Source organism: Vicia villosa, linkage group LG2, assembly GCF_029867415.1.
Source record: "Vicia villosa cultivar HV-30 ecotype Madison, WI linkage group LG2, Vvil1.0, whole genome shotgun sequence".
In the NCBI taxonomy this organism is placed as follows: domain Eukaryota; kingdom Viridiplantae; phylum Streptophyta; class Magnoliopsida; order Fabales; family Fabaceae; genus Vicia; species Vicia villosa.
The window spans coordinates 135,498,594-135,520,885 of NC_081181.1; the positions used below are offsets into that span (position 1 = coordinate 135,498,594).

The following is a 22,292-nucleotide window of genomic DNA, read 5'->3' on the forward strand; positions in this document are numbered from 1 at the left end:
TTGTTCTTCATGTTGAGATGCTCGTATTTCTTGCGTAGGGACTGCAACTTCACTTTTTACTCTGATGCATCACCACCATTACATTGCACCAGTATATCCCACACAAATTTTGTTGTCGTCGTGTCAACAATCTTCTCAAGCACATTTGTATTCAAACGCTGATGGATATAGAACAACGCCTTCTGATCCTTCTTCCTCGTATCATGTTTCACGCTTCTTTGCGCTTATATTGCATCTTTTGCAGCCAACGTGTAACTGCCATTGACGAGATCAAGAACATCTTGAACTCCAAACAACACATACATATGAATTGATCACCGATTCCGATTCTTTCTATTGAATACTTGAAGCTTTGTGTTAAAGTTACCGTTTTTGCCGTTCATCTTTGTTCTTGTACAAATCACTTAAATCTCACAAACACTCGTGTTTCCCAACCCTACGAATCAAGAAATATGATTCTTCTCTGATTTCAAACTTCAATTCAGTGTGAATTTGAGGAACGAAATCAATCACACACCTAACGTGCACTGGTTTTTCCCTAAACCGGAACCGGAGCTCTAGATACCAATTTGTTGGAGTTCACACCTCCATTTGTGCACTAGAATTGAAGATGTAGATGAAAGAAAATTGCATAGGGGAGAGAGAGAGAGAGAGAGAGAGAGAGAGAGAGAGAGAGAGAGAGAGAGAGAGAGAGAGAGAGAGAGAGAGAGAGAGAGAGAGAGAGAGAGAGAGAGAGAGAGAGAGAGAGAGAGAGAGAGAGAGAGAGAGAGAGAGAGAGAGAGAGAGAGAGAGAGAGAGAGAGAGAGAGAGAGAGAGAGACTGTAATTAACTTTCTAATTAAACTCATTTTCTCTAATCAGAATTCTCTTACAAATGTAACAACTATGAGTGTATATACTAACATCCAAAATTCAAATTAAACTCAAATACAAATTTAAATAAAACACAAGTGCAACTACAATACTCATTAGATATTCAAAACACATAGGTTCCACCAAATATATCATAGTCATTTAGATATACAAGCCCATACTTATTCACTTATTACTTTAGAGATCACTTAAGTGTAGAGATCACTTAAATGAAAATAACAAATGTATCACAGTCGATCACTCTAAATATGAATCTCACCCTTAAATATGATTACACTATCGATCCACTCGATTACTCTTTATTGACAAATTCAAATATATTTTGCATACTCTTAACATTCACATAAGCACGGATAGAAGAAGTAAGATGTAAAATTGCTACAACAGACTAATAATAATAGAAAAATCACATTATTTGTTCAATGTGATATATTCCATAAATTTACACATTAAAAATTACCGTATATCTCTAGACCCAAGTGAAAATAGTAATATGGAATCATCATTTAACTCCATTGAAAAACCTATAAAAATGATATGATATATAGTAAATTAAAATCTCTACATGTCACTAAGAAAAACACAACACAAGTTAACTGTCGTGAATAGAATTAAAGTACTAATCAAGTAAGTAAAGATCCTAGTCAAAACCAAAAAAGAAAGTAAATAAAGATCTTGGAATCACCCTAAGCATAAAAAAGTAAAAAAACCGCATGGAAAGCTTTTTCGGAAAAAAGACAAACATAATATAATCTTCTCATTACCGTTGATAAAAGGACAACGAGATAACACTCGCAACTGTTTCTTTGAACGAGCCGTTGCTCAACAGCTGCTGTCTCCTGATCATAATATCATACCATGCTTTGCAATTTTACCATTTATAAAATCAAGTGCTTGTTTTTCACATTCTGTTTTTCATCTATAACTTTTTCTCTTTTCTGCCACTTTTATCATTATTTTTTCATAAATTCATCATTTTCATAACTATTTATTTTGAGTGATCCATGTTTTACTGTGTTGTAAATATACTCATTAAATTGAGTGTATCAAGTTTACAAAATATTTTAAAAAAATATCTTTTCCTAATAAATTGATCTCAAATATTTTTTTTGTTAGTCACATAAGGCTGGGAGTAGGTTTGTTTATCTTTGAAGAAACGAAATTTAGGTTTGAAAAGAATTGAAGACTTCAATGTTCAATGTTGTACTGCTTTTTAAATGGAAATTGAGAATTTTACATGGAGAAAATTCGCTATTGAAAGACATCTTGTCGGCAATGTATGGTATATTGAGTAAGTAGACTATTGAAAGACATCGTTGTTACACACTGGCGATTCTTTATATATATTAAACACTAAGTGATACGCTATCGCGCGCTAATCAAAACGAGTAATTTTTTAAACTGTAGATGGCAACAATGGCTCGAGTCGTATCGCAAGGATTCTTGTATTATATTAACTAACAGTAACGACTAATGGGGGTTTGGTTTAAGGTTCGATTTAACAAACATATTAAATTAATTGATTATCGAAATAAGCTAAAACGAATCAACCTACTGTTCAGGTTCTCCACTTATCATCGGTAACTATAAATCCAATCCCCAAGCGAATTCTAACCCCTATTCGATTATAACACCAATAAACAAGCGAAATTAAAGCTATGCTGTTTATATTCCTATTATTCGAATTAAGCAAACGCATTCAACACTCATGAATTAACCAAACATGATTCGACATATGCAATTTAAAGATAAAACAACGCTAAAACGCAAAATAGATCAAGGACACATAAACCAATAGAATTAAATCAATAATATTATGTATAACTCGAATTAAGCATGCAAGACATATAGAAGATTATTGAAAGGGAAAAGAATTGGGATTAAAATTATAAAACCTCAAAGATTCGGTGGAACATGAACAATAGATCAACCCTTGGAATTAGTTCTCCATCGTAATCGTACAAAAAAAATCTGAATATTTTTTCATGAATAGTACGTGAATAATACGTGACAGTGAACAGTAGCGGCCCCAAGCCCTTTTGACAAAATAAGGGTTACAATTACAATACGATCCGGGTCAGAAAATACAAACCAGGCCAATAAAATAGTGATCCAAAAACAAATTATTCTAATGATTGAAACTTCAACGACATTCTGGGAACTATGCACTCCGAATTAGCCTTTGATTCCAACAAGAAAGTCGTAGCTCTTTCTCTTAGCTTTCCGGCATGTAACACCCGAGGCCGAAGAAGGCCAGGGGTGGTTACACCGCATGGAACACCTGATGCCAATGGGGGCTAGGGTGGTCGCCACATCGGAATGAGAGGAATCCTGAGGCTATGCAGGTATTGGACTGCATGGTTGAAGGAAAGATTATAAGGATTGATGGATACTACCTATACCAACAAGATGCATCTTCTTTTCGGTAGCTCATTCCATAAGAACTCCACAGTTAAGCGTGCTTGACTGGGAGTAGTATTGGGATGGGTGACCTTCTGGGAAGTTTCCCAGAAAGCGTGCGAGTGAGGTCAAAGCATGCTGAAAAGACTCGTGTTGGTTTGTGGGGTCAGTCGATCATCCCGAAAGCAGTCTGGGGCGTTACAAATGGTATCAGAGCCATACCTCTCCTAGTACGATGTGGTTCGAGGACGAACCATGCGGAAGCTGGTGGGCATGTAACACCCAAGGCCGAAGAAGGCGAGGGGTGGTTACACCGCATGGAACACCTGATGCCAATCGGGGCTAGGGTGGTCGCCACATCGGAATGAGAGGAATCCTGAGGCTGTGCAGGTATGGGACTGCATGGTTGAAGGAAAGCTTATAAGGATTGATGGGTACTACCTATACCAACAAGATGCATCTTCTTTTCGGTAGCTCATTCCATAAGAACTCCACAGTTAAGCGTGCTTGACTGGGAGTAGTATTGGGATGGGTGACCTTCTGGAAAGTTTCCCAGAAAGCATTCGAGTGAGGTCAAAGCATGCTGAAAAGACTCGTGTTGGTTTGTGGGGTCAGTCGATCATCCCGAAAGCAGTCTGGGGCGTTACAGCGGCCCCAAGCCCTTTTGACAGAATAAGGATTACAATTACAATACGATCCGGGTCAGAAAATACAAACCAGGCCAATAAAATAGTGATCCAAAAACAAATTATTCTAATGATTGAAACTTCAACGACATTCTGGGAACTATGCACTCCGAATTAGCCTTTGATTCCAACAAGAAAGTCGTAGCTCTTTCTCTTAGCTTTCCGGCATGAATTTTTTAACGCGTCGATCTGATTCTCGTAGCTCTAGTTATGAATTTTTTTATTAACAGCTGTTAATGCTGAAAAATAACATAAGAAAATCAATTAATGGAAAAAATAAACTAAAATATTAAAACACTTTAAAATGGAAAAACTAAAGAAATAAACTATGGAAATTCCTAAGTATAACAGTAGAAGAATGTGCATGAAGATGCATTGATTACTAAGTTTCTATTTTTCCATTGATAAAAGAAACAACCCTAACACCAACGTCATAGACATCGTCGGGAAGAAGACAACAACATTTACACAATGTTCCACTTTAAGGTACGCCAAATATTTTCGACATTATTGTTGTTCAGTTTTGTTTCAATGTCGCATTTGAAGACAAACTCATCCAAAGGTGTTTCTATATCTTCTTCCGCTATAAAATCTCGATTTGGAAATTTTTGTGGTTGTGATGGTCATATAGTTTCGTACTAATGCTAGAAGGGACAACATAAAGGAAGGCTATTTTGGAGATGTACATTTTGGAGAACTAATGAAACATGTAATTTGTTCATATGGGATGAAGATGAAAGCATTATGAAGTCAGAGCTAGAAGCTTAAGGCTATTTGAAGGATATGTATGATGATTCAAAAAGAAGAACAATAAATTGAAGAACAAACTGAAATCATAGATATTTTCTGGAAATTTGAAGATGTTATGCTTTGTTATCTCCTTTATGTTTAATATTTACTTTGTTATGAAATGTAATAGTTGAAGATGTTATATATGTTTAGGGTTTGAATTACATTGTTCATGTTGAAACTGCAGATGTAGTGAACATGACAGGAATGTAACTAACAGACAATATCTTACGAGTAAGTTCAATGCAAACTGTTGAATTTTCAATTACAATTATCGTTCAAGCTGTTTGTTAGTATATTAGTTTATAGTTTAAGTTATTAGTTTAAGTTGATAGCTTAAGAGAGTGATAAATCCCTAAAGTTAAGAAGAAAGATTAAAATTTAATTACATAAACTTTCATTACAGAAGGCCTTAATAATCAAATCTAAATCCTCTGGCTGTAAGAATTTTGACCAATCATAGGCTGCCTCATCCTCATCATCAGAGTCGAAGAAAATCATCTGCCTTCTCAATTCTTCTTCTTCTTCTCCTCACCCAAAGAGCTCTCCAGATTCTTTCCTCATCTTGATTAGAATGATGGTTTTGCAGCACAGCAACCTCTACAGCAACAACATCTTGATTCTGAGGATGTTTTTGCAGCACAACAACCTCTACAATATCAACATCTTAATTCTCTATTATGGTTATTTTGCTTTTATATTGCTCCTTCTAATTCTTCATCTTCTTCTCTTGGAAGTATACAAATCAAAAGATGCACGCATAATTTTCTCACTATTGGTTCTTTAATTCTATACACTTTCTCTTATCTTAGAAGTTGAAAAGATCATTTTCCTACCTTGAGATGTTCAAATTTATTCTTCCATTCTTAGATATTCACTCTACGTATATTTTGATGCACTTAATGAAATTATGTACTAAATACAACTATCAATTCAAAAATGGTGTATTGTTAATTATGGAATGATACTATTGACATTTATTCATAAACAACATCACAATGATTATTACGCTTAATCGTTGTTATAAAGGGGTGTTTTCCAGTTTACTACAACGATCACAGGACCATGACTGTGTTAGAATAAGAATTGTTCTGATCAATATTCTTAGTTTTGATGATAACAATGTATATGAATTTTGCTTGAGACAATGTGGTACTCTAATCCTATGCAATTTCCATTTCAGGAAATATATACAAAGTATGCACAAAATCAGCACAAGAAGCACTGACTCAGAAGGTTCAGCATGCAACATCAGAACATGCTCTGGCAAGACATCAGAAGATGGTCAAGCAGAATCAGAACATGGTCTATTGAAGCATCAAAAGAGCTTGAGATCAGAAGCAAAAGCACTGAAGTTCTCATGGTATCACGCTAGAAGCACTTCAAGGTCAGAAGACAAGAAGATGCTCTGCACCAAGCTGTTTGAATCTGATTAATTCAAACGTTATTTCTACAAACATCAGATCAAAAGCAAGTACAAGATGGCAGGCTACGCTGACTGACAAAAGGAACGTTAGAAGCTATTAAAGGTAAAGTCAGTTAAAGCAGGAAAAGCAAGGCTCGAGGTAGTTGACAAAAGAGTGAAACATTAAATGCAATGTTGTACGGATCACGCAACGCATTAAATGCTCCCAACGATCATCTTCTCAAAACGCCTATAAATAGAAGTTCTGAAGAGAAGCTCAAGACAACACTCTACGCAAACATACAGAAACACTGTCAAAGTGAAAAGCTCTCAAAACTTCATCTTCAACCTCACTTCATTACTGTTGTAATATCTTAGTGAGATTAAGCTTAAACTTAAGAGAAATCACAGTTGTGATTATAGCTTATTAAGAAGCATTGTATAACTCTTATAAGAATTTGTTTACATTCATTTGTAAAGAACTAGAGGAGATCAAGTTGTGATCGGATTCTCTAGAAGTCTTAGAGGGTATCTAAGCATTGTGTTCCTAGAGTGATCAAGGTGTGATCAGAATACTCTAGAAGACTTAGAAGGTATCTAAGTGGAAAACCATTGTAATCAAGATTGATTAGTGGATTAAATCCTCAGGTGAGGTAAATCACTCTAAGGGGGTGGACTGGAGTAGTTTCGTTAACAATGAACCAGGATAAAGCTAGAGGAGTAAAGCTTACGACACAAGAAATGAATGATGATCAAAAGAAAGAATTCAAAAATCATCACAAGTGTATGACTATTTTGCTGAATGCTATCTCTCATGCTGAATATGAGAAGATATCTAACAGGGAAATTGCCTATGACATATATGAAACATTGAAAATGACTCATGAAGGAAACGCCCAAGTCAAGGAGACCAAAGCTCTTGCCTTGATCCAGAAATATGAAGCCTTCAGGATGGAGGATGATGAAAACATTGAGAAGATGTTCTCAAGATTTCAAACACTAACTGTTGGATTAAGAGTTCTTGACAAGGGATATACTAAAGCTGATCATGTCAAGAAGATCATTAGAAGCTTGCCTAGAATATGGGGCCCAATGGTGACTGCATTCAAGATAGCAAAGGATCTGAATGAAGTCTCATTGGAAGAGCTGATCAGCGCCCTGAGGAGTCATGAAATAGAGCTGAATGCTAATGAACCTCAGAAGAAAGGTAAGTCTATTGCATTAAAATCTAATTATAAAAAATGGACTAACGCTTTTCAGGCTGAAGAAGAAGATTCTAAAGAATCAGAAGAAGAAGAAGAAGAAGAAGAAGAAGATGAACTGTCCATGATCTCCAGAAGGGTAAACCAACTTTGGAATAGCAAGCAAAGGAAGTTCAAGAACTTCAAAAGTTCTAAGAAGTTTGAAAAAGGAGAATCTTCTGGAAGTAGAAGATCTGACAAGAAGAAGGTCACATGCTATGAATGCAATGAGCCTGGTCACTACAAGAATGAGTGTCCAAAGCTTCAGAAGGAGAAGCCCAAGAAGAAGTTTCATAAGAAGAAAGGTCTTATGGAAACTTGGGATGATTCATATTCATCAGAATCAGAATCAGACTCTGAAGGCGAGCAGGCAAACATTGCACTGATGGCCACAGTTGATGATGGATCAGAATCTACATCAGAATCAGATTCTGAAGAGGTATTTTCTGAACTATCTAGAGAAGAGTTAGTTTCCAGTTTAACAGAACTTCTGGAACTCAAGACTCATCTTAGTATCAAATACAAAAAGCTGAAAAAGCTATTTGAATATGAAACTAAGAAGCTGGAAGTGGAAAATTCTGAACTGAAGGAAAAAGTTTTAAAATTATCCAAAGATGTTGGATCTCCTTCTGACTCAGAAAAGTCCATTCCTAGCCTGAACCATATTTTGAAAGAATATGACTTGAGCTTTAGAAAGTTATTATCTAGAAGTATTGGCAGAAGTCATCTTGCTTCTATGACATATGCTGTTTCTGGAAAAAAGAGAGTTGGCATTGGCTATGAGGGAGATACCCCACACAAACTTGAACCTGTAGATGATATGAAAATCACATACAAGCCATTGTATGATCAGTTCAACTATGGCCACTCACATGATATTAGGCTCACTTCACATGCCAAAAGCTTTCATGTTACACACACTAAGAAGCATGTGACACAACCTAGAAAATATCATGCTGCTAAACCTAAGGAATATCATGTTGTACCTCCTGTTGTTTATTATGCTAAACCCAAGTTCAATCATAACTTGAGGAAAACTAACAAGAAAGGACCCAAGAAGTTGTGGGTACCTAAGGAGAAGATAATTTCTGTTGCAGATATCCTTGGCAACAAAGAAGAAAAAGCGAAGCATGTCATGGTACCTGGACTCTGGGTGCTCGCGACACATGACGGGAAGAAGGTCTATGTTCCAAAACCTGGTGCTTAAATCTGCTGGAGAAGTTAAGTTTGGAGGAGATCAGAAGGGAAAGATAATTGGCTCAGGAACCATTAGTACTGGTAACTCTCCTTCTATAACTAATGTTCTTTTGGTAGATGGATTAGCTCATAACTTGTTGTCCATAAGTCAATTAAGTGACAATGGTTATGACATAATCTTCAATAAAAAGTCTTGCAAGGCTGTAAGTCAGAAGGATGGCTCAATCCTATTTACAGGCAAGAGAAAGAACAACATTTACAAGATTGATCTTCAAGATCTTAAGAATCAGAAGGTAACTTGTCTTATGTCTGTTAGCGAAGAGCAATGGGTCTGGCACAGAAGATTAGGCCATGCTAGTTTGAGAAAGATTTCTCAGATTAACAAACTAAATCTGGTCAGAGGACTCCCTAATCTGAAATATAAATAAGATGCTCTTTGCGAAGCATGTCAGAAGGGCAAGTTCTCCAAACCTGCATTCAAGTCTAAGAATGTTGTTTCTTCCTCTAGGCCGCTAGAACTTCTGCACATTGATCTGTTTGGCCTAGTCAAAACAGCATCTGTCAGAGGGAAGAAATATGGATTAGTCATCGTAGATGATTATAGCCGCTGGACATGGGTAAAGTTCTTGAAACACAAGGATGAGTCTCATTCAGTGTTCTTTGAGTTCTGCACTCAGATTCAATCTGAGAAGGAGTGCAAAATCATAAAGGTCAGAAGTGATCATGGTGGCGAATTTGAGAACAGATTCTTTGAGGAGTTCTTCAAAGAAAATGGTATTGCCCATGATTTCTCTTGCCCTAGAACTCCACAGCAAAATGGAGTTGTAGAGCGAAAGAATAGGACTCTACAAGAAATGGCCAGAACCATGATCAATGAAACCAATATGGCTAAGCACTTATGGGCAGAAGCAATAAACACTGCATGCTATATTCAGAATAGAATCTCTATAAGACATATTCTTAATAAGACTCCTTATGAATTGTGGAAGAATAGAAAGCCCAACATTTCATATTTTCATCCTTTTGGATGTGTTTGTTTCATTCTGAATACTAAAGATCATCTTGGTAAGTTTGATTCTAAGGCACAGAAGTGTTTCCTTCTTGGATATTCTGAACGCTCTAAAGGCTACAGAGTATACAATACTGAAACATTGGTTGTTGAAGAATCAATTAATATCAGATTTGATGATAAGCTTGGTCTTGAAAAGCCAAAGCAGTTTGAGAATTTTGCAGATTTAGATATTGATATATCTGAAGCTGAAGAACCAAGAAACAAAGTTTCAGAAGCTGAAGATCTCAGAAGCAAAGTATCAGAAGATCAAGTTGCTGCATCTTTAGAGAATCTCAGAATTTCTGAAGAGCCAACAGTCAGAAGATCTTCTAGACTCACATCTTCTCACTCAGAAGATGTCATTCTTGGAAAGAAGGATGATCCTATCAGAACAATAGCATTCCTTAAGAACAATGCAGAATGTCAATTAGGTCTTGTTTCTTTGATTGAGACAACTTCTGTTGATCAAGCTCTAGAAGATGCAGACTGGATAATTGCAATGCAAGAAGAACTAAATCAGTTTACAAGGAATGATGTGTGGGATCTTGTTCCTAGACCAAAAGGATTTAACATCATTGGTACAAATTGGATCTTCAGAAACAAGCTAAGCGAAAAAGGAGAAGTTGTAAGAAACAAAGTCAGACTGGTTGCTCAAGGTTATAGTCAGCAAGAAGGTATAGACTATACAGAAACCTTTGCACCAGTGGCCAAGTTAGAATCTATTCGCTTATTGATTTCTTTTGCCACTCAACATAACATCACTCTATATCAGATGGATGTTAAGAGTGCTTTCTTAAATGGTTATATAGATGAAGAAGTCTATGTCCACCAACCTCCTGGTTTTGAAGACTCTAAGTCTCCAGATCATGTTTTTAAACTAAAGAAATCATTATACGGATTGAAGCAAGCTCCTAGAGCTTGGTATGAAAGATTAAGTTCTTTCCTTCTGGATAATGGTTTCACTAGAGGAAAAGTGGATACTACTCTCTTTTGTAAAACCTTTAAGAAGGATCTTTTAATTTGTCAAATTTATGTTGATGATATTATATTTGGAACATCTAATGCTACACTTGGAAAGGAGTTTGCTAAGTCTATGCAGACTGAGTTTGAAATGAGCATGATGGGAGAACTCAAGTATTTCCTTGGGATCCAGATGAATCAAACATCAGAAGGAACATAAGTTCTTCAAACCAAGTATGTGAAAGAACTTCTGAAGAAGTTTAATCTTTCTGAAAGCAAAGAAGCAAAGACTCCTATGCATCCAATGTGTATCTTAGGTAAGGGTGAGGTAAGTAAGAAGGTAGATCAGAAGTTGTACAGAGGTATGATTGGATCTCTTCTATATCTTTCTGCTTCTAGACCTGACATTTTATTCAGTGTTTGTCTGTGTGCAAGATTTCAATCAGATCCTAGAGAATCTCACTTAACAGCTGTTAAGAGAATTCTAAGGTATCTGAAAGGTACTACTAATGTTGGTTTAGTCTACAGAAGATCTAAAGAGTACAACTTAGTAGGATATTGTGATGCTGATTACGCTGGAGATAGAATTGAAAGAAAGAGTACTTCTGGAAGTTGTCAATTTCTTAGAAGTCATCTGATCTCCTGGTATAGTAAGAAGCAAGCTACCATTGCCCTCTCTACTACAGAAGCAGAATATGTTGTTGCTGCTGGATGTAGTACACAGATGCTCTAGATGAAGAGTCAGCTAGAAGATTATCAGATATATGACAGTAACATTCCTATCTTTTGTGATAATACTTCTGCTATATGTTTATCTAAGAATCCTATCTTACATTCCAAAGCTAAACATATTGAGATTAAACATCATTTCATTAGGGACTATTTTGAGAAGGGTGTTCTTTCTTTAAACTTTGTGGATACAGACCATCAATGGGCTAATATCTTTACAAAACCCCTTGTTGAAGATAGATTTAAGTTCATTCTGAAGAATATCAGTATGGATTTATGCCCAGAATGAGAAGATGAGAAGTTCTGACGTATGGATAAGTTCTGAAATGTGTTTGGATTATCTTCTTATAAGAAGTTCTGATTGTGATCATTTAGAAGTTCTGATTATGTTATTACTAACGTTTCATTATCTAAGTTGATTCAGAATCTCTTTTAAAGTAAAACAGTTGTCACCAGTTGTTCCAGAAGATGAACACGTTTTCACTCTACTTGGACAAGCACGCGTGCAGTTGAGGAGACGCCGCCCTAGGTAACTGTGCAAATCATTTCAAATGTTACATTATCTCTCCTAACGTCATTTCTCATTAAATGCAATTGATTTTATGTTTTTGTAATCATATTCATTCAAACACATATTGCATTTCATTTCAAATCCGTCCCTATATAAACTCATCTTCATAACAATTCATCTCTTTACATTCTCTCTCTTCATTCATTACTTTTTTTTGTTCATCTCTCTCTCTCCTTCTCTTTGTTGCATAAACCCTAGTTCTAAACCGAATCTCAGAATCTCCTCATGCTTTCATCTTCAAGCACACAACCTAAAATGACTTCAGCACATCTTGTTCAACGCAAATTTGGGTATAGTCCTCTGAAGACCTGTTCCATTCCGTATGAAGAACTGGAAGTTTTGGCTGAAACAATGGTGGATTTTGAAAGTTTGTTGGAACATGGTTTCAACGTCAAAGATACAATGATGGTTCAAGGTTTGCCAAACTACTTTAAGAGACTGGTTGGACCAGTTTATCCTCACTTGGTAATGGATTTCTAGACGCATGCAACAGTTACTCCAACTGCTATCATCTCCTTTGTTCTAGGGCATGAAGTCGTTGTAACTGAGAAGATGATTAGAAAGCTATATGATCTTGATGATTCAGAAGGAATCACAGGTGCTCTCCCTGGTAGAGATGATTGGGAGAAAGTTGATGAAGAATTGTCTGCTTTCAAGCCTTCACTAAATCAAACTACTTCGTTGAAGCCTTTCTACAGAGTATGGGCTGACATTCTCTTGGGAACTCTTTATCATAGAAAGAGATATATTACTGCTACGTATGTGAATCAAGATCTGAAGTATGCTCTCTTCTGCATTGGAAATGGCACTAAGGTTAACCTCTCTAACATTCTATTTCAACATTTGAAGACAAATATTGAAGAATTTAGAGATGAAGAACGAAAGAAGTTTCCTGATTTCAAGAAGAACACTATTCCTCTTACTAGAATGATCTCAGATATTCTGGTAGAGAGTGACTTATTGGATGTTCTGAGAGCTGTTGGTACGCCCAAGTTCTTCACTACCATTCAAGGACATGTTCTGAATGCCTTTGATCTCCAAAGGATACTTCTGATTGAGAAGGTAACTTCTGATCCAAGAATATTCCCAGATATTCTGACCAGAAGGATTCCTGTTGAGGACTTCTCACACCTGTTCAAAGAAGAGCTACACAAGTCTGTTAAGCGCTACTTGAAGACATGTGTCATTGCTCAATCTTTTGTTGATCCTGCATGGATTAGAGGACGAATTCTTCCATCTCTGGCTGAGTTGAAGAAGAAAGAACAGAAGAAGAAAGAGAAGAGATTAAAAAGAAAAGCTACAGAAGCAGAATCTAAGCCAGCAAAGAAACCAAAGTTGCCCTATGATCCTTTCAAGGTAAATACCAAAGAATTGCAAGAGAAGCGCATTAGGGATTCTTTCCGTGCATTGAGAGCTGCTCATTCCTCTCAGAAAAGCCTCCATCTTCTGAACCACAAAATTCTTCCCCCTCTTCACACAATTTTCAACCACCTCCTTCTACTCAAATTCTGAACCCTGAACCACTAAATATGGTTCCCCCAACACCTTCTGATATACCATCTTCATCCACTTTCACCACAGATTCTACACCTTCTCTATCCCATCCCCTACTCTCTAGAAAATCCAAACCCTATTTCCTTCTGTACCCTGACTACAGATTCACCTTCAATCCTCCTGAACCACCTATTGATATAGACTGTGAGTTGTTTAAGCTTAGCTTCAGAAAAAGGATGGAAACCTTGAGAGCTGCATATGAATCCAAGCTGGATCAAGCTTCCACTAAGAGATTATGGAGAATCTTTAGAAGGGATTTTCAGTTGGATGCTATGAACATTAAATGCAATGCTGTACGGATCACGCAACGCATTAAATGCTCCCAACGTTCATCTTCTCAAAACGCCTATAAATAGAAGTTCTGATGAGAAGCTCAAGACAACACTCTACGCAAACATACAGAAACGCTGTCAAAGTGAAAAGCTCTCAAAACTTCATCTTCAACCTTACTTCATTACTGTTGTAATATCTTAGTGAGATTAAGCTTAAACTTAAGAGAAATCACAGTTGTGATTATAGCTTATTAAGAAGCATTGTATAACTCTTATAAGAATTTGTTTACATTCATTTGTAAAGAACTAGAGGAGATCAAGTTGTGAACGGATTCTCTAGAAGTCTTAGAGGGTATCTAAGCATTGTGTTCCTAGAGTGATCAAGGTGTGATCAGAATACTCTAGAAGACTTAGAAGGTATCTAAGTGGAAAACCATTGTAATCAAGATTGATTAGTGGATTAAATCCTCAGGTAAGGTAAATCACTCTAAGGGGGTGGACTGGAGTAGTTTCGTTAACAAAGAACCAGGATAAAAATCATTGTGCAATTGTTTTTATCTTAAGAGTTTTTAAAGTCACACTTATTCAAACCCCCCCTTTCTAAGTGTTTTTCCATCCTTCAGACTGAAAGTACCGCATTAAAAATAACACGCTACATAACAATGCCTGGACCTGCATGATTATATACCTATTCCAACCGTTGTTAAATGACTTTTTCGTAGTAGTGGTTGGAAAATAGATTTCCCGAGTCAGTATTTGCAGGTAATGTAAAGTTTTCTTAGGGCAATGATGCTTTAATTATGTTTTGGAAGGTGATTTGGTTTAACGAAATTTGTTTGAAGAAATTGTTCCCAGATATGTTTCAATTAAGTATCTTGAAGGAAACAATAGTGTCTGGAATTGGGAGTTGGTAAGGTAGTGTTTGGTAATGGGGTGATTTCGGCAATGGTTCTGAACTGAGTCAGGTTGAGTCGAGTAGAATGCAGAATCTGTGCGCCATTTTGTTTACTGATGCTCCGTTGATGGAAGGAATCGATGAGGTGTGTTGGAGTTTCGAAACTCTGTTAGGTTACACATTGAAAGCTGGCTATGATTTATTGTCTCAGTTTCACGAGGTTTCGAAATCGAAGAAGGATTTGAGAAAGCCCTTAGTTTTCTTTGGAAATCTGCAATCCCCGTCAGAATTAAAGTGTTTTTGCGTGTAAATGCTTTTTGATTAGCATGTCGATGAGGGATCTTCTTTCTCGAAGAGGTATAACATTTTCTTATAATGACCTCATCTGTGTGTTCTGTTCTGTTGAGGAGAAATCGTCGGTACATCTATTCCTTAACTGTCCTATATTTAATTTAGTTTAGAAAGAGATGATGAGTTTGTTCGAGTTGTGTTTGGAACCATAAGTGTTTTTTTGGAGAAACTTTCTCGAAAGGCACACAGGTTGCGAGAAGAAGAAAGTGAAGGATAATAAGGAGTGTTTAATTTGGATGGGGGCGATGTGGGGTATTTGGAATTTGTGGAATGATAATATCTTCAACAGTGGAGCATTTAAAGTTTCTGATTTCATTTGGAATATCAAAATGAAGGCGTGGAAATGGTCTTTCATTGAAGAAAATTTTAATACCAAGTGTAACTCTTACAAAGTTTATAAAAATCTGTCGTATTATTTAGCTTAAGTTTCAGTTGGTGAGTAATTTTTCTTGTTCCGAGTTCAGCTCTTGATTTTTGTAAGCGGGTTAGAGTACCCCTAGTACTCTCTATCAATGATACCATGCTTATAAAAAAAGCCACATTAGTCCATATAAATATTACTATTACTAATGCCCATTTTGAATAAATATTATTACTAATTTTTATTATGTTTAATCATATGCTAATGTGCCAATATAATTAGAGAATTTCTTAATACACCGTTATAGAGTAAAATAAACCTCTGAAAACCGCGAAATGCCTTTCGAAGATGTATTTTTGTAATAAAAAAATCGGATATACATCTCTGAATAAACCTAATTTTTACGGAAAAAAAAATATTTTCGGATATGTATATCCGAAAAGTTCTCTGTGTTTTTTTAAAATAATATGTATATCCGAAATGGGTGCTAGGGTTTCACAACGGTTGTCATTACCAACCGTGATGATGGGAGAGAGAGAGAGAGAGAGAGAGAGAGAGAGAGAGAGAGAGAGAGAGAGAGAGAGAGAGAGAGAGAGAGAGAGAGAGAGAGAGAGAGAGAGAGAGAGCATATTTAGTGAGAATGGGTAAGTTAAAAGAGAATGTGAGAATGAATAAAATCCATTAGATTTAAAATGGAAAGGTTGAGATTAAATTGTTGTTTTCACTAAATCATTAAATTGTTGAGATTAAATCATTAATCAAATTTTAAAAATATATTTTAATCTCAACCATTAAATATAAATCCAATGCTTGTCATTAAATTCTCACATTCTCATATAACTTAAACATTCTCATATGATATAACTTAACCATTAAATATAAATCAAGTGAGAACACTTGGTTATTATGAGAAATGAGAACAATGAATCACGTTCATTAAATTTTGATTTGTTGATTTTAATGAGCTGGATTGATTTCTCTTTCTATGTTGATTTAAAATAAATATTAAGGATCATAGAAAGAGAAACGAATCCAATCCATTAAAATCAACGAACATTTGGAAAACTAGCTATCCATTCCGAATATTCTAAAGCTCTATCAAGTCTTTCTTCCACAACATGGTCATTCCTCTACTCTTGATCCAAGTAAAATGATGGCCCTAAGTGTAATGTATGTTAAGCCATAACCTCTAACAGCATTAAGAAATCCCATGCATAACCTTGTTTAGGCGAGGATAAATTATTGTGTAACAACTAGTTTAATTGACTTGTCGATCTGACGTTTTGACATGATTGACCAGGTAGGTTATTTTGGTTGGTTATGAATAGGAATTCATGGTTATTGTTATTATTTTGTTGTAACGTGCTGCCATAATTGGTTAATGATCAATTTTGACTGCCACCAGGATTTGTAAGTGGTGGGTTGAATGACTAGTGTTTGTGGGACCCTTTCTTAATTAACTCCAACGTTACCATCTTCCTACTACGTGTGCCTTTCATGCGCCTGGTGAATTTCACCTTCTCTAACAATTTATCTGCCGCCTGAATCTTCCTTCAGCCACCTCGACGATGGTCCACCGCCATATCTCTTATTTTCAACTATAAGTTCCCCTGACCCACCTCTTACTCCATCATTATCTTGCATAGCAAATCTAACTTCACATTTTTGTTTAGAGTGCCCCAATATTCCAGACACAAAACAAAACAAACTTAATTTCTCATACTTAAAACTCATTATGCACCATTCACCACCTTTGTTTGAATTATTATTCTTGTTGTACTCCACAAAAGTGCCGATGAAATTAGCCATTGTTCTTCTAACCTTCTCCAACATCAATCCTACTGGCAAGTTATGAACTTGGACCCAAAAGTCAACATGAAATAATGGAATATTATTAATTTGGACTCCTAGATTTACCCTCTCAATGATCAACATAAGACTATAGAATATCCATGGCCCTCCCTACAATGTTGCCTCCATGTCAATATTGTGTGCAAAGCGGAATAAGAACAAGCATTCCTTTGTCTGTTTAATGGTTACACCCTTCACTGGCCTCCACATATCCGTTATCTTTACCATCACCGACCTCACATGAATAGGCATGTCACACAAGACCCTTCCCATCTAGCACCACCGTAAATCGCATGAATCCTCTCCATCTTCCCCAACATTGAAACATAAGTCCTCATCTTCTCCCTCCTCATGCAACGATAAACCTTCAATATTTGCAATTGCCATGGTGTTTTGAAATTACTATGAATCGGACCAAATAGTAGAAATTGAATCGAAACAACCAAGCTTCTCAGTTGAGAAGTTATTGAATCACTCAAATACCACATGTATACTTTTTCTAATACTTATTGAAAATCTTAGTGATAAGTAAATATGTCTACTTATTAATATTTTTCATAGCGTTACTAGGGATAAATTACATTTACTCAGAGTAAAGTTTTATCTAATGTCAAAAATAATCATAGATCTTTTCATTTTCTTACTATGTGAGACCTAAATTTTTTTAGTTATAAAATATTGTTGGTATTTAGATCTTTGTGTGAACCCTCACAATTTTATTTAAAAAATATATCTTATTGAATTGATAAATAAATATAAATGTTTGTGTAATATTATATTTGGTCCCTAATTTTAAAATCTGGACCGTTCTGGTCGGTCGCATCAGTTAGGCCATGAATCGCGGGATAGAATGGTCTGATAAGGTTTTCAGACCATTATTGTAATTGACCTGGTAAAAATTAGTGTGACCTGGCTGATTCACGGTTCATACCACTGAACTGGTGGCTAAATCATATATTTAATTTTATATAATTCAAATCTAAATCATGACATTCCATAAAAGATATTTTTCATTTAAATAAGTTAGTACAATAATTTTTAAAGTTCAAATTACTATTTTTTTTAACTTTAAACTTTTTTTGAAAATTAGTTTATCAAATAATTTTTTTTATTTATCATAATAAATATTAAAAAATATTAATAAATATCTTTTATTATTATTATTATTATTATTATTATTATTATTATTTTTCTATTTCAATCCCAATTCTTATTATAATTTGAAATATTATACCTTATAAAATATTTACATTCCTATTTCAATTTTTAATGATATTTAATAAAATAATAATAACAGTTTTAAAGATATTATTATTTACAACTCGGTTATATTTTTTATAATAAAATATAATTTTAATTGATGCCTTTACTGTTTAATTTCAAAATATAAATTTATATTAAAAATATTATCATTATACTTTATTTATATTTCTATATTTTATTTATATTCCTATATTTTAATTTTTTTAATTTTAATATTACTCTAATTCTAATAGTAATTATATATTTTGGTAAATTATTATAAATATTTTCTATTTCATAATCACCTACCACTTTTTAATTTTTAGTTTCTTTTCATCTCTTTAACTATTCATTAAAGGTGATAATTAAAATATATGCGATTGGATGGATTATATACTGGTCCAATCATTAACTCAGGGACCCAATAGCTTGACCGATCAATCAACCGGTCCAAATTTAAAATAGGAAAATGCTTAATCTTACGAAATATATTGGCAAGAAAGTGAAGAATGCTTATGTGTCAGCAAAATAGATGAATATTCTCTCTTATTTTTTTTTTCTTCCTATTTTTTCTCTAAATAAATTATCATAAAAAACAGTTATAATACCACCACCCCCATGAACCAGTATAAATAGGAGTTGTTTTATTGACCCACCAATTATGTTAAGACAAATAAGCATTCTTGCATTTCTTGAAATTGAACCTTCGTACTATTTAGCATTACTCTTTAAAATATTGCTATGGAATATTTTCCTGCATCAAAATACAAAGAAACATAAGGGAATGACCAATTTATAAGTTTACATTTAAAATATTGCTGTGGAACATTTTCCTGCATCAAAATACAAACAAACATAAGGGAATGACCAATTTATAAGTTTACATTTAAAATATTGCTGTGGAACATTTTCGTGCATCAAAATACAAAGTACCACTATAAGGGAAAGCCTTTAATTTACTGCATTATAAAATGAGTAGGGGCAGATGAGGAAAATAATAAAAGAAACAAAATAAATCAAAAGTGGGGTCCATACTTTTTGGTGCTATAAATCAAGAAGTTCGTGTACAAGCTAAAGTCCTTCTCTGTCTCTGTTTCTCTACCTCCAAAAAAAAACGCTCCCTTCCACTTCACCTTCCCCTCATACACACAAACTACCACTACCTCATATCATTCTCAATTTCATCACAATGGTCGATGTAGACCGGAGAATGACCGGTTTAAACCCGGCTCACATAGCCGGTCTAAGACGTTTATCAGCCCGAGCCGCTTCATCTTCCTCCTCATCCTCCTCCTCTTTCCCAGAACGTAACGGTTTATTCTCATTTTCTTCTGTGGTTGATAAGGTCATAACACAGCTCCATAACTCCGGCGTAGAAGTGCAACATGGTCTCTCCGACGCTGAGTTCGCACGAGCAGAGGCGGAGTTTGGTTTTGTTTTTCCGCCGGACCTTCGTGCAATTCTCGCCGCCGGTATGCCTGTCGGACCTGGATTCCCTGACTGGCGATCTACCTCCGCTCGCCTCCGTCTCCGCGCCTCGTTAGACCTTCCGATCGCCGCTATTTCTTTTCAGATTGCACGGAACGCGTTCTGGTCGAAATCTTGGGGATTAAGACCTTCAGAGCCTGAAAAAGCATTGCGAGTTGCGAGAAATGCTTTGAAGAAAGCTCCGTTACTGATTCCTATTTTCAACCATTGTTACATTCCTTCTAATCCTTCACTCGCCGGGAATCCTGTTTTCTACGTCGACGAGAATAGGATCTTCTGTTGTGGTTTTGATCTCTCTGATTTCTTTCAACGGGAGTCTCTCTTTCGAAGCTCCGAATCCGATCCGAAGATTCTCATGAAACAGAGGTCCGTTAGCGAGAAATCCGCGGGTTCTTCAACGGCTTTCTCTCGGAGGAGCCTCGACGGAGGGAGGATGCCTAGGTGGGTGGAGTTCTGGACAGAAGCCGCCACAGATCGTCGCCGGCGGAACTCTTTGTCATCGGTATCATCGCCGGAGCGGTTTTTTGATATTAATCATGCACGGTCTGAAACTCCGGGTTGGGTGGTTGAATACATAGAAAAAATCGGGTCGGTTTTGAGATTAGGTGGGTGGAGCGAACCGGATATAACCGAAATGGTTCAGGTTTCGGCATGTGGATTTTTTGAAGGAGAAATGGTGATGTTGGATAATCAAGCGGTGTTGGATGCTTTGTTATTGAAAGCGGATCGGTTTTCTGATTCGCTCCGAAAGGCTGGGTGGAGCTCCGAAGAGGTAACTGAAGCTTTGGGATTTGATTTTCGACCTGAAAAGGAAAGGAAACCGGTAAAGAAGCTATCACCTGAACTTGTGGAAAAAATTGAGAAACTGGCTCAGTCAGTTTCCCGGTCATAAACAATTTTTCCGTTTCACTTTAATTTTTAAGATATCAGGTTTTGCTTTTGGGTTAAAACAACAAGGAATTTGGGTAACGCGTTGTAGTAGGAAACAAAGTGCACAAAATAGTTTAAAAAGGTTTAATTTTACATGTTTATGACCATCCTATCCCTTTTATATACTACAAAATCATAGTAGGTTCATAATAAATGATCAATTTTTTCTCATTGCTTATAGATACTGTTTATGTAAATTATGTTAGTTTGAATCTGAGTCTTTGTATCCATATCATTGCACATTGCACTGCCATCAATCGAGCTTCCTATTTCAATTATTTTATGATGAATTGTTTGAGTGATATGGCTCTACTTTCTAAGTGATCAGGTGCACGTGTGAATGTATGTGTACACATTTAATTGAAACTTGAAAGGTGAGCCTCCAATTAGGAATCAGAACTAAGGTGTAGGACAGCACAGCATGGTATTATTATCATATTATGCCAGGGTAGGAAATGCAGTTGTCGTCGTTTTGCTACCAGCTAAACAGATCGTAAGTGTCGTTTAGCAGCGGTTGATAGAAGGGAATGAGAAAATGAGAAGCGCACGGCATGAGTGTTTGTTTGTAGGAAAAGGAAAGGAAAAACAGAGATTCTTTTCAGCATAATTTCATATTTCGATGGCATATGGCAGTGATACGTGATTTTTTCAACTTATTATATGATGATCGATTTCATTGGAATTTGGAAAAGGATAGTAGGATATGCATGCGATATCTGTGTGTAATGTGTATGGGTTTGCAGGCAGCTAAAAGCATATTGTTGAACCGAAAATAATTTTTGTTGGAAATGCTAACGTGATCAAAGGATTAGAATAAATGGACACTTTATTTTGTCTAACTTATCAATTTGTTAAACTATTAAACGGTCTTTGGTCTTTAATTAAAATCAAAATATCAATCGGTTAACTTGCTTCACAAGTTAAGTATTTGGTAGTAGAAATTAGTTCTTGATAGTTACTCACTCCGGTTTATTATTTAAGCACAAATGAAAAAAGTTCACTCTTTCAAAAAATAATTTAAGTCCATTTAAGTCACACATTTTTACAATTTAATCCTTACTTTTGTTTTGAAAACGGTTGAAAGCATGTGAATTTGACAAAATTAGGGGTAAATTTTGAATAATTACATTAAACATAATAGTCGTAGAATTTTTTTTGCTATTATTTGTGATTATTGATATTTTTCTTGTTGTTTGTATATGAGAAAAGAGGGAGTAGATGATAACAACTAACTACTAGTAAGTATGAATGTTGTTAACAATCTTGTCTTTTCTCTAGTGTTTACTAGATATACTTGTAAATACATAAATGAATGATATTTTTTTTTTTTAATTTTCATATTCTTGAATTCATTTTCTCTCTGTTTTTTTTAAAGGCTAACAAATAATATTATAATAAGAGAAACACATCATAAGACATGCCATGATAAAATTGGTACAAGATTTTA

At 35.5% G+C, this 22,292-nt stretch overlaps 1 protein-coding gene across 1 annotated transcript; it reads left to right on the forward strand.

The window, feature by feature from the left end:
* Positions 1-19,493: 19,493 nt before the first annotated feature.
* Positions 19,494-21,016, forward strand: LOC131646870 (uncharacterized). Its single transcript, XM_058916816.1, has one exon. The coding sequence runs from the start codon at positions 19,617-19,619 to the stop codon at positions 20,805-20,807; it is 1,191 nt and encodes a 396-aa protein (XP_058772799.1). The 5' UTR covers positions 19,494-19,616; the 3' UTR covers positions 20,808-21,016.
* Positions 21,017-22,292: the final 1,276 nt, after the last annotated feature.